The sequence below is a fragment of the Lineus longissimus genome, chromosome 9, assembly GCF_910592395.1.
Source record: "Lineus longissimus chromosome 9, tnLinLong1.2, whole genome shotgun sequence".
NCBI lineage: Eukaryota > Metazoa > Nemertea > Pilidiophora > Heteronemertea > Lineidae > Lineus > Lineus longissimus.
Genome location: NC_088316.1, coordinates 5,917,441 through 5,933,018, shown reverse-complemented (window position 1 = coordinate 5,933,018; position 15,578 = coordinate 5,917,441). Strand labels below are relative to the sequence as shown.

Here is a 15,578-nt window from a genome sequence, read left to right as displayed (position 1 = left end):
CTAGCGTGCAGTGTGCTTAACATGTGATACTGAGGTAAAACATATAAATACAACATAGTGATTTGGTACACCAATACTAATACACTGAGAGCGCCAATAATAACATTCAGATATTGGGGGTTTTCAATGCATGCACGTACAGGAGCTCAATGATCTCACTGGTTTCTTCGCGGGTTAGGAGGTCGGGTCCATAGTCTCTCCGATTCAAAAGTTCCTTAATCTGTGTTCCAACATGTTTCACTCATTCCTCGATTTGGGTACCACAGTGAGGTATTTAATCTGCAGTAAGAACATGTTTGTTGATGTTGTACTTATTACACAAGTGATTGACGCTATTGCTTAATGGCGATCTGCTCCAAGCAAGGGCTAGCCGCCAACCAAATTTTAAGTACTGATTAGACGATGCTGCTTGAGAGTTGAAAAAGTTCATAGCACACTTTTCAAGGGTAATTTGTATATCACAATCATCAATTATAATCAATCGGAATCAAGTTGCAATGAGTCCGTGGAGGTATGCACATTACCCGTTGGACACATTTTCTCCATGCTATATACACTGATTGAATAATTATGAGGTTTGGACAGAACCCACATTTCACATCCATACAATGACATACAATGACTTCTAAACAGATTGTACCTTACTTCAGCAGCGGCGCTCTTGTAGGTAGAGTGTCGGGACGGAGGTAGAAGTAAACAAATGCAACGATATCCAGTCTAAGTCTATTCATTTCAACACAAAGGGGTGTCATTGAAATACCTAATAACTTCTTCAACCATAAAACTGCAGCTTGTAGTTGACAACATATTTTTGAAACCAAATTGGCTGTCTTTTGTTAACAAAAACTCACCATATTCATCTAGAATGAAGTAATCTAAAACCTTACCAATTATACTACTAAGTGCAATACCACAGACTTCTCAGAAACATTCAATGATTTTCTCGATTCTTAATTAGGAATAGGGACAACAGTAGACGTAGAGAAATCACTAGGGCAGAAACCATGAGATATCATTGTGATTAACAGAAAGGTGAGACAAACATGCAGCTTCCGGTGTGCATTTTTTATATAAAATTATTACAGGATGCGTTATTTTATACGTGTCCTTTTTACCCTTCTTCAGGCGTTTAATAGCGGCTGCTACATTGCCTACTTCGACATGTGGGAGGTTTTGCATTTACCGACACAACAATTGATTATGTTGTCATTTTCTATTTTACCCTGCAACAATTTCAAATCATCATCACGATATATTAGACAGAGTTATAGAGCGCTCTGAACTTATCTACAAACAGATTACCTATCTCGGCCATTCCAACCTTCCCATCCATCTTTGTGGGTAATGACTTCCCCCGTACTTTCTTCACTCTTTCCAAAAAACACGAGTATCTCTTCCATGAAGAGCATCAGCTAGTTTTTCAGCAGCTGCGCAGTCACGTTCCTGCTTCACCCTTTTAATTGCAAGGTGATACTTGGCCCGAGCCTCCCAACGGAGATTAGCCGGTATACCTATTTTAGGCCTACCGTTGTCTGGTGTAATCTAGTATTGAATACATTGGCGAAATTGGATTGGAAATCTGAACTGCCCCTTATTACGACGTTAACAAAGTGTGCCGGGATCATTACCAAGTCATCACCGCAATACCGCGGAGGAATACGGCAAAAGAAGCGGTTGAAAGGAAGCTATTATTGAACAGGAAACGTCTCTATCCCCGTGGTGCATGTCTGGCGGTCGAAGAGCAGCTGACTCGGACATTGCTGAAGGACCTGGAGAGCATTGGCTGGAGTTGATCGATAATAGATAGAAGTTGCTTTCTTGCAAGGAAATGCTTAATTGACCTGATATGATCAACGAAAGGAAACGCCGCAAGATCATGATATTGCAGATATCTCCTTGTAAGAACAACGAATGTCTGAGGAAAATTTATAGTTTGATTCCGATTTTGAAGTATTCATCGTAGTAAAACTAAAAAGAACTTGGTGGTGTCATGTCACTAAATTTAAGACAAACAGCAATGGTATCTACTTTGTGCAAGGTGGGGTCCATGTCTTTGTATTTGTACATCTGCTTCGAGTAACTTTGTCTGCTGCCGGATCATACATTTTATCAATAAACCCAACTCATCTGATCTCAGTGCACCATGAAAGCAGTGCTCACATAATCAAGCAACGTTGGAAAACAATGTGACGTACTAGCGGGTGTTCGGGGTGATCGACGGACTTCAGATATTGGACTTATTAATACCACCTCTAAAAACTGCTCTAATAAACTACTGGTCGTTGCAATAACCTGACCCGGACAATGCGTGCATGCATGGGTTGGGCGCTGCAGATGTGCTAACTGTAGATTTTAAATCTCTCTGCGCCTGTTTTTTTTTTAAAGTCCAATATTGATTGATTTTTATCATTATATGTATTAATTTTTAGGGGACCCCTATTATGGGTCTATGATCCCTCTGGGCGTCCCTATTGAGTGCCATCATTGTGTTCCTTCGTTTGTTTGTATTTCTATTGTTTATGTTCTGTACTCTTGTATATTGGTGCTCAATAAACTTATATTAAATAAAATAAATTAAATAACTTCTTGGTAAGCCAATGGCTAATATTTAATGGTAACCACTACCCACGGGTTTATTTATGAGAGGTAGCCCCTTAAGGGCTACCGCAGGCGTGTTACTCTGTGAGGCGGACTCCAAAGGTGAGACCAATAGCTTTTATTTGGGCTCTATCTCACAACTGATATTTGGATTTGGCGGCCGAACCAGCAGCTGGGGTCTGCAGATTACAAGACTGGGTGTTTTTGGGGTTTTTTCTTCACAATATGCATGAAAAACACAGATGTATGGCAATTGGAAAAGTAGAAGTTTAGGATTATCTCAAGAACTTTTAATTGATGTTGCATCTCAGGCATTTGTCAGGCTTAGTGTTCGAATGAAAATCTGTGTGCCTACGGGAAAAAAAGAACACGACGCATCCGAACTTTTCCTGTTCAAGCACCGAAGACATACATGCAAGATCGTACCACAATAAGGAAGTTGTAAGTTGGGCAAAGTATAGCTGAGGTAGATTTCAATCGGATGCTGGGTTCACTCGGAGATTGTTATAGCGTTGACTCGGAGAGGTGGGCAACCCTCGGATCGGAGAGGTTGTTGCTGATTTCTCAGCGAGATTATCTCTGACAATAATTGCCACTTCTATGAGCTGCGGACTCATTATTTTACAAATTGACTTGGATCTCCCCTAACCAGAGATTTAGCCTCATCTTACAATAAAGCAATGAGACATCTCGGTTATACATCCTCCTTGCTTCTGTCCCAACCTTTTAGCGCCATTGTCCAATATCCTCTTAACGAGAAAACATCATGACCTATGATACGAAATACTGCTAATAACCGATCGCGAGGACCAGTAATTGACAGTTTCATGGTTGAAGAGACGTCTGGCAGCTGGTTATCAGCACAGATCATGCTCCTTCCTTTCTTCATATAGGACGTATTGCAATCCCGCGAGTTTTGGTGCTGCGACCAGCAAGAGTTATCGCTGTGACGAGCGATAAAACTATCGACCATCTGCGAGTGAACTGGTGGTCGCTGGGTTTGATATTTATCGCAGGTCACCTGAGTTGACCGTCGCAAACAAGAGATTTTTGTCGAATGCAATCATGATATTACAAGTCGCAGCGACAATACCCCCACGTATGCCTGGCGCTTAACTGACCTGGCATGGTTAAAGTGACTACGGGAGGCTGATGAGGTTCGTTGGCAGAAAAAGCTTGAAGTTTGGAGATTATTCCGTTCTTGATTTCAATACTGAGTAATATTTGAATGTTCATAATAATTCGATGATAATAACCTGGCAATATAGCCTAGATGAGTTAGGAGAGGTCATTTATTTATAGCCACCTCGATTAAGTCGCCGCGATATCGAATATTAAGCGGATGGTCTTCTGGGATCTTTTTGGACAAAGAGACCCCAATTTACCATAATATGGAATCATATTCCTCATCCAGCAAACCCCATCCTCACCATTTATCAAACCGGACCTTTCACCGGGACAGTGTCCACACTCTCTCGCAATATCCGATTCGAATGTGCAGCTCCCTAGCACCATTATCAAAATGATACTGAGTGTAAATGTATCAAGTCTTCTCCCATACTTTCACGTTGAGGAAAAGAGATAGTAGGATATATTTTCTCACTGTATGTTTACTTGCCTTCCTTTTGTCACCATGTCTCTCTGGGCAATATCCGAGCTTTTGATAGCCTGTACTATACGTCCTTACGACAAGCTGCTTTATACGTGTAGCACCATTAACAAAGTTACTTGATGTAATGGATCCAGTGTATTGTTCTTCCATCTCCGGCAGTTCATGTGTAAGCCTTTTGATTCTGTTTTTAATATCTCTTATAGGTCCATAATTAACAAATAACAGCACTCGAGGGAATGGAGGGGGAAGTTAAACTATAAGATTTTTTTTTTCAAATGTACTTCAACATTTATCAAGCATATCTGGGCAGGAAAGAAATATTAAGTTTAAGGAAGAGTCCACCTTGTCCACCTATCTCCTAACAATATCCGAGCCTTTGATATTCACCTCGTTGTCTGTGGTTTAACCGCGCGCCTTTATTAAAGGTCACTTCATGTAATTGAATCAGTAAATTGATTCTTCTTCACAGTTCTTGTCTCATTAGCTTTTTGATATCGTTCTGCAACAAGCCCATTATATTTGTAACGCAGAACCACCACTCAACGGAGGAACGTTTATCAAAAAGATGGTTCCCCCTGCTAGCCCTGATTTAATTTATTGAAACGTTTCTGACGGGGAAATGGACTATCAGGAATAGCTTTATATTGTCTTATAACCCGATCCTTTCATTTGTCATTTTGTCTTACCCGCCAAGCTGTTACCAACATAGTCCAACGGGTAATCCCCCCCCCCCCTTAAGCAATACTCGAGCCTTTGATATCTTCTTATTTGTCGGTATCTCATGTGGCTTCCTTGCACCATTATCGAAGTCTGGCATGTAATTATTTCAGCTTATTGTTCTTTGCCGGTATTTGTTCAGTTCCTGTATTATTATTACACCCCTCTCTTATTTAAAAGTGTTAGTTTTTTGCCCTCTAGGTCCACAGCGAGTTATCTACCGCCTCAATTCACCACTGCTGGGGGAAAAGGTAATTTTGAAACCATTATAATTTTAACACATTAGCTATAGATATAATCATTAGATTATTAGATATCATGACGTAGCATGTACGTCACGACGTCAATTGTACGTCATATTATTTCTTAATAGGCAGTTATGATTATTTCATACCATATTCCTATCCACTTGTAAAACATCAGTATGGTGTATAAAATCAACGGTTTCAAAGATATCAAGGATATATTGGATTATGCTACATAATTAGCTACTGTTCTGATTTTTGCTAATCTCGGATAATATTGTTTAGAAGAGTCCACACAATAACTTTCAAGCAAAGACGCTTTCTGTTGTAATTTGTTCCAGGCACACCTCACTGAATAATAGTATTTACTTGACTTAACAGCCCACAATACTAACAATTCGCAGATGTTTCTATCGAGGGAATGATACATTGTTTTCTGAGCCGCCACATGTAGCATGACACTAATGCTCATCTCTGTTAATGAATTTTGCCAGTGTTGCAAGGCAGTTTAGGACAAGGTTTGCGAATTTCAGGCAGGCCTGATGCTGCATCACCTTCTAGTGTATTGTTATTGGCAGTTTTAACATTATTTTGCAATGAGCTAATTTGGAGAAGTTGCAGTCCTGTGCTAGATGCCGGTTTTGCACGAAAAACCAATATGTCATATGCCTAAGTTTGCCCTTTCGTAATCTTATTTACCGGTATGCCTCTCATCCAAACTTTATCCCACGCGGCCGATGAGCTAGGGATTGCCAAAAGAATTGTAGAAACATTTTGCAGTACCGAATCTTTTGTGAAAGAAATTGATATGGCTGGAAATCCACATGTATCGTGTATCTACCACAGCCTAACGGTAAATGTTCCTCCCTATCACCTTTGTCAATCTAGTAATCACCTCTCTCCCAACAATATCCGATCCTTTGATATCCTCCATCCTCCTCCCTCTCTGTGTCTCGTGTAACTCTCTAAAATCATTACCAAAGGTCACTTCACGTAATTGCTTCAATATATTGATTCTTTTCCCGCCCGGTAATTTCTCAGTTCATGTCTTATTAACGTTTCTTTCTATCTCGGTCCGCGAGACTAGGTTGTATAGAAAATTTAAATTACAAGGTCTCAGTCACCAGTATGGATGTGTTTTCCATTATGAATACATTTTTTTATGAATTATGAATGCCTTCTATATAAAAGGTAAATAATGATGACTTTTCAGTTCAGTAGTCTAAACATTGTGGTACAATTAACCCGTCGCGGCCGAAAAGTCGATTCGCTGGACAGAAATGGTCGAAAATAGTGACCCCCAAAACTTCAGACCACCCAAGCCTGAAATCATCATTAATGTTATGGTTTGAAAAACTACCATAGGTAGGTCTACTAATATTGAAGTTGTGCATGTGGGTATGACTTTTTTCAATGGTAGTTTCCATATGCTGCTCAGAAACAGCCCGACGTGCATGCTGAGGGGATAAACCTCCCGATTGCAATGCCATGGTTTCTTCAATTGTAGCATCAGTATTGTTTGATGTCATAGCATTATCCCTTGCTAACCAGTCAAAGGTCGAAGGGTAGATGTAATAGCTTGGTATATTAATGTATTGACCATCCAGTTCCTACCGGTAATTGTCTTTTTTCATCATATTAGTCCTTTGATCTTCTGTCCTTCTTTCTCATTTGCTCATAATAGGCAATATCCTTCAGGGATTTTACTTGGCTGGTCAATATCGTTTCTTTTCGCCTGGTATGGTCCATGAGGCTAGGCCTGTTGGTCTTCTTCTTCGGAGCTCAAGAGGGGTGACGGTAGCGCATCAGTCAGGATGGCTGCGCCGCTGTCTTTCATTTATCAAGTTTATAGATTAGAGACTAAGAATGAACAACTCGAAATAGTCCCATAAAAACGTACATGTATTTTGTAAATTACATGGTACCCTGTTGCTATTGATCCCTTAGCCGTTTGCAAGGGTTGCTATTGAGGCAAAGACCAGTACAAAAATGATATACCTCGCTCATCTTCATACCTGATATGACAAATTAAGCTACTTCGATTTGTGTAAAAGAGAAAGACTATGCAAATACTGTATATACATTCTCTATTTTCTTAATTGGTCACGTACATGTAGATATGCACTCTCAAAATAAATATGTTTTAGCATGATTAGCAGATTTTGTTTGCGGGGTGGGGAGGTAATAAAACAATCCATGCAGAAGCACTCGGGTAAAAGTTCAACGGTTAGGACTAATATTATTGAATTACAAAACACCCCTATATTCAGAAATAAAACGAAGTGCCAGTTTATATCTAGCCAATAGCTAATTAAACATTCTTCTTTGATCCATACTTGATATTATTGATGTACGGGAGGATTTGATTGTTTTGTACGCCAACTTCTTCTTCTTCTTCTTCTTCAGCGTTCGCTCTGCACTTGGAGGGGTCATTCTCCTAGGAGTAATCCTCCTCCAAGGCGGGATGAGCGTATCCTGCGTGCCACTACGGTTAGGCGCCAATTGGGTTTATTGGCCTAGTGGTCCGACTTTGGCGAGAGAGATAGAGTCCACGCAAGCTACTCATGTTTCTCACTTGGTGGGGTCTTAGCTTGCCCTGGCATAGACACCAGGTACAAGGAACCTCGGTTTTGAGTCTCATTCGAAGGACTGTGAAGAGCCAGGAATTTTAGTTCCTTGAAAGCCACGCCGGTTCATCCAGACATACGATCATGGGTTCTTCCCGGGATCGAACCCGGGCCCTATTGCGTGGTGGCCAGCAGTGTAACGCCAACGCCAACGACTGGAGACTTTTAATCAGCATGACCAGAGTCTTTCTTATGAATATATTTGAAAGACTAGTTCTCAACCTCTCTACTGTCTTCGTTACTAGGTGTACAGTGAATATATTCGTAACTAGGTGTACAATGAATATATTTTAAAGACTAGTTCTCAACCTCCCTACTGTCTTCGAAACCTGGTGTACAGTGAATATATTCGTAACTAGGTGTACAGTTAATATTGAAAGACTCTCTCACATTATGAAGGATCAAGGCCTTGTATATGCTTATACACACCTAATATTATGATCACTGTATGTACTATGTATTGTTCATGTATACTGGTGTGACTGATTGTACATACACTTCGTTCCCTGATGCGCGACATTATGTTGTTGAGCTGAATCTAAATTTGATCCTCCTGCTGAAAATTGATTACTATCCGCTCCGCTGATAAAATTTTTTGGGGGGTGTCTGGCATGGTTCATCGGTGCAGCCTCTTAAGACGCTTAAGTGCATTGCATATGATCACTTGTGGTTCAGTTATTGGCGAAATGATAAGAGGATATACATTGTATCTGTCCTAAAAGTTATTGTATATAGTTATCAGATTTTTGATTTCTGAGGTACCGTGCAGACAACACTATAGGAGCATCTTGACCTTCAATATATTGAAATTGAGAGATCATGCGAAGATCTTCATCTTCACAAACGGTCACAGGTCAAACCAGCTGGTCACACATCCGCAATTGCAACGTTGATTAGATTTTATTAATTATTATTAAAAACATTTTTATAGCGCTTAACGTTGTTAAAACTTCTAAGCGCTTTACAATTTATAATAAAACATAACATTAATACATGATAGAATAAAAGTCATTGCTAAAGAAAACGTGCAAAGGATTCAAAAGAATTTCTTAAAAATATGAGTTTTTAGTGCAGTTTTAAAACGACCCAGGGTACTCTGGCCACGAACACTATTTGGAAGCTCATTCCATAGCTTTGGTCCCGCCACTGCGAATGCAGAGGAGCCTATCACCCGGTTTGTGCGGATTTCCTTACACAGACCCATTGTACTTGACCGCAGGGAGCGTGAGGGTTTGTAAACTTCCAAGCAGTCTGCGAGATATTTTGGTGCGTAATCATGTAGACATTTGTAGACCATTAGATTAACCTTGTACTCGAGCCTTGCTTTCAAAGGAAGCCAGTGGAGTGCGCACAGAACCGGAGTGATATGATCCCCTCTGGACACCCTAGTGACGAGACGAGCTGCCGAGTTTTGAACCAGTTGAAGCTTACGCACATTGGCCTCAGAGATGTTATATAGCAGACTATTTGCGTAGTCCAACCGCGAGACAACTAAAGTCCGCACTGCACTTGTTGCTGCTGATTTACTGAGCAAAGATCTTATCTTGCTTATACGATAGAGATGGAAATTTGCCGCACGGCATACATTGTTAACATGCGTTTTCATGGACATTTCTCTGTCAAATGTTACACCAAGAATCTTGATGGTATCACTCAGCTCAATTTCAGTATCGCCAATTTTCAATTTCAGATCAGACACATACTTCTGTAGGTTCAGATCAGACACATACTTCTGTAGATATCGATGTATCGGCATTGCTCAGCTTCCAGACAACGCGCCTACGGAGGCAATAGCGCTGGAAGTTCAGTTAGCTGATCGAGGATGGTCATTAGCTTTGAGACTGCGTTACCACAGGTTAAGGGAGTTCTTCGCGAAAGACTAGATGCAACGATCTTGGTTAGCACTTATCGTATTAAATCTCTAAAATTATAAATTGTCAATTATTTATGAGAACATCGTCAGAGTGTGAACAGGTTAATGCAATCTCATTGTTCGAATTTAAGATTAAATTCACAGATGAATTATTGAAGCAATGAGAAAACCGGGTGGGGGTGCAGCGGTCCATGATTATAGATAGGAAACCGGTAAAGGAGCGACCCCGGGCGGGGGGGGGGGGGGGAATAGGTAGTCTGGTATTGGCTATTAAGCTTTTCGAATATGTTTTTGAGCATTCGTATTTCAAGAGCTGAAATTAAGAGTCACAAAGTGACATTGTTTTGCATGAGTACATAGTTTGGTGTGATTGTAATAGATGGAAGTGAAGTGTTGGTTGGTGTGTGTTTAATTTGTATACTTGGGGTTTGTGGCGCTGGGAGGTATTTCCTGTTGGACTTCCTGTGAAGAACATGAGATGATTACATGTATATATTTGCACCTTATATTTTATAGAGAGTTTATTTTTTATATAACACCGTCCAAATGATAAGAATGTGTCATTGGGCTGGGCTCCTCGGTTTTGACTAAATAAATACAAGCCAAGTCAACAGAAAAAGTTATGTGTTTCGATTGTTTGTATACAAAATCCTGACACTCGTGAGTAGCGGCCCCTTGCTATGTAAAGACTGATGCTCAGAAAAATTGCCGGGGGTAATCGAGAATCAGAAGTCGAATGAAGCGATACTGATGAATCTAATGTTACGTCTGCCTGATCGCTTGTACTGCACCACCTGGCCATGGAACTGGTTACCCGCTTGATAGCACGTAAACAAGAGAGAAAAAACTGCGCACTTAAGACTACAGAAACCACCCAACGCGTAGTGTCTCAATAGGTAACATCATAAAAAAGCGTTGATCAGGAAAAAAAACTAAACTGTGATTGAGATAGTGTATTTATGACCAGGGTAAAGATACATCGGACGCAATCAGGAAAAAGCAACTATAATCATGGATAAATGGAAAGAGAAATCCCGCTGTTCATCACGTGATTGGGATGATACGAGGGAAATTACAAAGATGACAGATTCGCCTCTCTGCTGGCTGATACAGATCACTGTTATAAAAGAAGTGCATAATCTTTTGAGATTCGTTGGGTCACTTTACCTATTGCCTCGTAGTTGTAAGAATCCAGGTCTATTATCTTTAAACAAACCCCGCTCATACCTGAATTGCCATTGTTCCAGCAGTGTCTTATTAAAGGGTAATCAGGGTAAATCTTGAAAACGTCATTTCCACGAAACAGCTATCATGGGCGTCGATATACCAAAACCGGCAAGGACAAATATAAATGTGATGTTTGTTTCTTTGCTCTATATTGTATTCTTCCCTATGCTCTTGCACACGGATGCGGAATAATTGCATGAGCTGTAAAGGGCAAACCATTTGCAGCAACTATCCTTCATGACATTGGCACTATTTACACTTGTACGAGGAATCCCCTTCATTCACGAGTCAAAACAGAGTCAGTTTACCGCATGTGCATTTCAGTCAAGACACCAGTAGTTAGACCATCTAAACCCTGCCTGCAATCCCCCTTGAGCTTATGTCCTTTAAACCTTTCTCTTTGCAGCGTGTAAAAAGTGATTCCAAAGACGCCCTAGCCCTGTCCGACGGGAGTAGCTCTCTGGCACCACGGACGATGGTGTGCAACGACCATTACGCCTCTGGGATATATGGGTGGCGGAAACGGTGCCTGTATTGTTCCATTGTATTCCTCCTCTCCGCCATGATCATCAACTTCGCCCTAACCGTATGGATACTCAGAGTCATGGACTTCTCAATAGTAAGTCGATCACATCAGATTCATTCACACCCTTCAGAAAGTTTCCTTTCCATGAAAAATACGCTTTACTATAACCGTGCTTTACCGGTAATGTGTTGGTCTCTGTAGCGAAAGACCTTTTTAGACCTCTTACAGAAGTTTGAATCAGCACCGCGGACGGCAGAAGATCGAACAATTTTTCCATATTTTGGATCCGGTTACGCTTACGAAAGAACATAATGAATACGTATTCCTTGGTAACGGCTTGGTTACTTATCAGTGCGCATGCTTAACCGGAAGAAAAACCTGAAAATTGTGTTCAAATTTCTGCGTACCGGGTGGTGCCTCAAAGTATTGTATTGTGGAGCAGCTAACTTTGAGTCAGCATAACCAGCCGTTTTCTCCAAACGAAAATACAAGTCCGAATGCCTTAGATTTATAATTTGTATGTTGGCACTTAAAGTTTCATGTACATGTACATCCTAATTCAGTGTCCTTTAATGAGAAAAAAACAACAGGTCACCAAATAAAAAAATCCCAGAAACTACGATTCCCCCCCTAATTATTCAATGATATAGACCCTCAATGTCCACTCCCTATTTCTACGTGACCTTCAAGTGCTGCAATTGCAGTTCATATCATTGGTAGAGACATAGTACAGTACCTATTTGTCGTAAGCGAAAAGTATTTTCAAAATATCTTCCAGATCGAATCAGCTACGTGGTTTTGATGTTGATGGTCGATTCTTTGTTTCGTGACTCATGATACGTACAACGATTTGAAAACACCCTTTTTCTACTTGTTTATCAATATCAAGAAAATATGCTATAACACATGTACATGTATAGCTTTAGTTTCTCAACACGCTTAAGCGGGATTGGAATCGACCACTTTGACGACAATTCACGTTGAGTCGCATTATGCATCAAATCAAAAATATAACGAGCAATCTGAAAAATCGAAGTTCGAATCGATTTCTGTGTAGCATTTTTCTTGTGTCTCTGTCAGTGACGGATGTTTAATCATAACTCCCGCCATGTACAATCAAAGAGGCGGCTATCGGCACGTGATCCCGGCAGTGCCGTTTCTTATCATGAAATCACGAGGCTATTGATTTAAATTCTCAATCAGAAGGTCAATTTATTCACAGACTGCTTCAGACACATGTGAAAAGCCGTCACCATGACTTCTGGAGCTACACTCTTCACAGAAAGGATTTTATGTTTTTGGTTTAAATACAATTTCTATAACCCCCATTTTGACCAACAGAGGTTTTGATAAGCAACCATGACCTCTTGGGGTTGAGATACAATGTGCATAATGTATGCGCCGATTCTCGGTGGATAACGCCATTAATATATCTAGTCTGGGGAATTTTAGAATAGAAAGTGATAACTCATTGTTGGTATTCATAACCTAGCGCTTGAATGGACCTGTCATTTCATTAAAAAACCCGTCGGTTTTAGTCTACAGTTTAGTTAGCGCCATCCTCGTGATGTGCAGTGAGGCCACAAATACCTCGAGATCGGTGTCAATTATAAATGTAAGCCAACCCAAATATCCAAACCCTTAGAGGTTCAGAGAAATGAAATACCCTGAATTTGATTGAACTTCTGAGAAACCACAAATGGATTGTCATTTTCCTGAAAAACCTCAATGTATTTGTGTTGGCTAGGTTTTTCAAAAATTCATAGACCATTATTTTAAGAGCGTTTTAAGAACCTTGTGTAATCGGAACGTCAACTGAAAACTGTATGTTTCATTTCCAAAAATATCCCGGTCACCCCACAGTAAGAAAATATAGTTGCCGCATGAACAGGCGCAACTCTTTCTCCTCGGTCAGCCTGGAGTAATTGATTACTGAAAACAGGATGAACAGCCTAGAGAGAGAGGTATTTGACGCTCAAAGTACTGAACCAGATTATCAAGTATTTTTCATCACGAATTACACCCATTCACATCTCTATTTTCAGGACGGCATGGGGAAGTTACGAATCACAAAGAAAGGAGTTCGTTTGGAGGGAGACGTTGAGTTCATCAAAAATATGAAAGTTTCAAAAATTGGATCATATAAGGTACTTACATTTAAATGCATTGTCTATCTATTTTGACAAGAACTGATGCGAATTCATGCGTGATATGAAAATGAATAGATGAAGTAGAAAATGTCCCATTGGAAAAAGTATCCGCCCCTTTCGTGCCTGTTGTATTCTGACGGATTATGGTAAATGTTTTTTTACAGGCCGATGGCCGTCAATCACGTAAATAGTTTAACCATCAAGGCGCGAAAAAGAGTCCTTTGTGCCCCGGACAAGTGCTGGACATTCTGATATCGGACATTTCAAACTTCTGCACCGGTGAATGCAGAAAATGTTCCCCTTGAAAGTGTCCGAGCTATTGTATTCTGCCGGATTATGATGTATTGTTTTTGAAGGTAATGGCCATCAATCCCTCGGAGATCAAAGCACACACAATATAATTTTTTGCTCCCCGGACATTCTATCCTAGGACTTTTCAAACTTCTACATCTGCAAGCTATATGGCTACATGCAGAAACCTCAGTGGTGCCATCTTAAAACATTACTAAAGTTTACTCAGGTATGTCTCGGTGAGGAGCAACCGGTGAGGAGCACGTCTCTGTCGGCCGGGCCGTAGACATATCGAATAACGTATGGTGTACTTGGATGTGTGAAAGACCACATTTGTAAATCCATACGGATACGTCATATCTAGGGTGCAATTTTTCAATTTGATTACGACATGGCGAAAGCGCTCAAAAGAATTGCGGTAGGCCTTCGATCACAAATGAAGGGTGAAAAATTAACTCCTCGAAGCCTAACCTATTTGTTCGGTCGTGACATCGTTATGAGGAGATCATGCAAACAGGGAGCTAGTCGTTCGCGTTGACGTTTCGGGAGCTTTGCGAAACTGGCCTAATAAGCTACTGTGCCGGACGCGGATGTCGTATTTATGAAGCCGTACTACATTGTACCTTAAGGGAGCCGGGGGAGGGACGTCGGGATCTGGGAAAAAAAGGTCGGAATTAATTGGTCGCAGAGCGCATTATCAATAGGATTCTGCTAATCGGGAAATAGTGTGAACAGTGACGTTGCGGGACGTCGAGACAGGCACAACTTCCGTTGCCTCCCCGAAACTCTTACGCAGAATCAACCAGAGCTGCAGTACTCTCTCCAGACTTTAAATCAGCACCACTGTCGGCAGGAGGTAGAACAAAATTTCCAGATTTTGTATCCGATTACGCATGCGCTTGAAACAGTTAACCTCGGTTAGTTCTACTCGATGTCTGGAGTTTATTCGAAGTCCTCCAACGAATCACTAATTAGCTGATATCGTTCTAATTTCTATTTTCAGAATAAGCCATTGAAAATACAGTCGGACACAAACATATCTATGCAAACTACAGTGAATGATGTGGTTAGAAGTAAACTCATCTTAGGTAAATAGAATACACTCTGTCATTCGTACAAAATGTTGGGGGCGAGGTAAAAATGCCCTTATGATGAATAAGATGATCACATCACTTGATAACAAGTTTCCACAAAGTAGCTGCATGGCGTTAACCGGATATGCTGACTTTAATCATCAGAATATCCAATGCCAAGAGCACTTGATTTAGTTCATCTACTGCCGTCTAGGTAGCCGGACCATCTTCCTTCAATCCTTCCACCTAGAAGGCAACTAGTGAACTTAAACTGTGCCATCAGCTAAGCGTAGTTGATTGGTTTACGAGCAACTATTTTTTGCGGGAACTTTGCTTTATGTATGTTTTCCTGAACACGAATAAATTCTGGGGTTTTCAGATTTTTCACAGACAAACGAGAGAATAATCATAGAAGAATTTGCTAATGCATCGATTCATGTGGTTACCAGTGGTTACAGAGCATCAGGTCTTTGCCGTCACAGTCATTGCGTCCTAATGGATTTCGCCACCCCGTCCCATTCCATTCGGTGCATCCCTCGTCTTTAATTGCAGTGGAAATGATGGAACAACTAATTTCTATATCGGTTTACCTTGTACTAATACAGTAGAAAATCCCTTAGCGGATATTTCTCCATTAAG

At 40.6% G+C, this 15,578-nt stretch overlaps 1 protein-coding gene across 2 annotated transcripts in view; it reads left to right on the top strand.

Moving 5' to 3' along the window:
- LOC135493560 (zeta-sarcoglycan-like) overlaps positions 1–15,578 on the top strand; it is a 101,779-nt gene that overhangs the window by 82,054 nt on the left and 4,147 nt on the right. The window contains exons 3-6 of one of the 2 annotated variants that reach the window (XM_064780968.1): positions 5,129–5,178; positions 11,306–11,518; positions 13,471–13,572; positions 14,870–14,954. In XM_064780968.1, the coding sequence (XP_064637038.1) occupies positions 11,375–11,518; positions 13,471–13,572; positions 14,870–14,954 (331 nt within the window). In that variant the 5' untranslated portion in view covers positions 5,129–5,178; positions 11,306–11,374. The remainder of the gene's footprint in view (positions 1–5,128; positions 5,179–11,305; positions 11,519–13,470; positions 13,573–14,869; positions 14,955–15,578) is intronic. The other variant, XM_064780967.1, reaches the window with a different exon arrangement.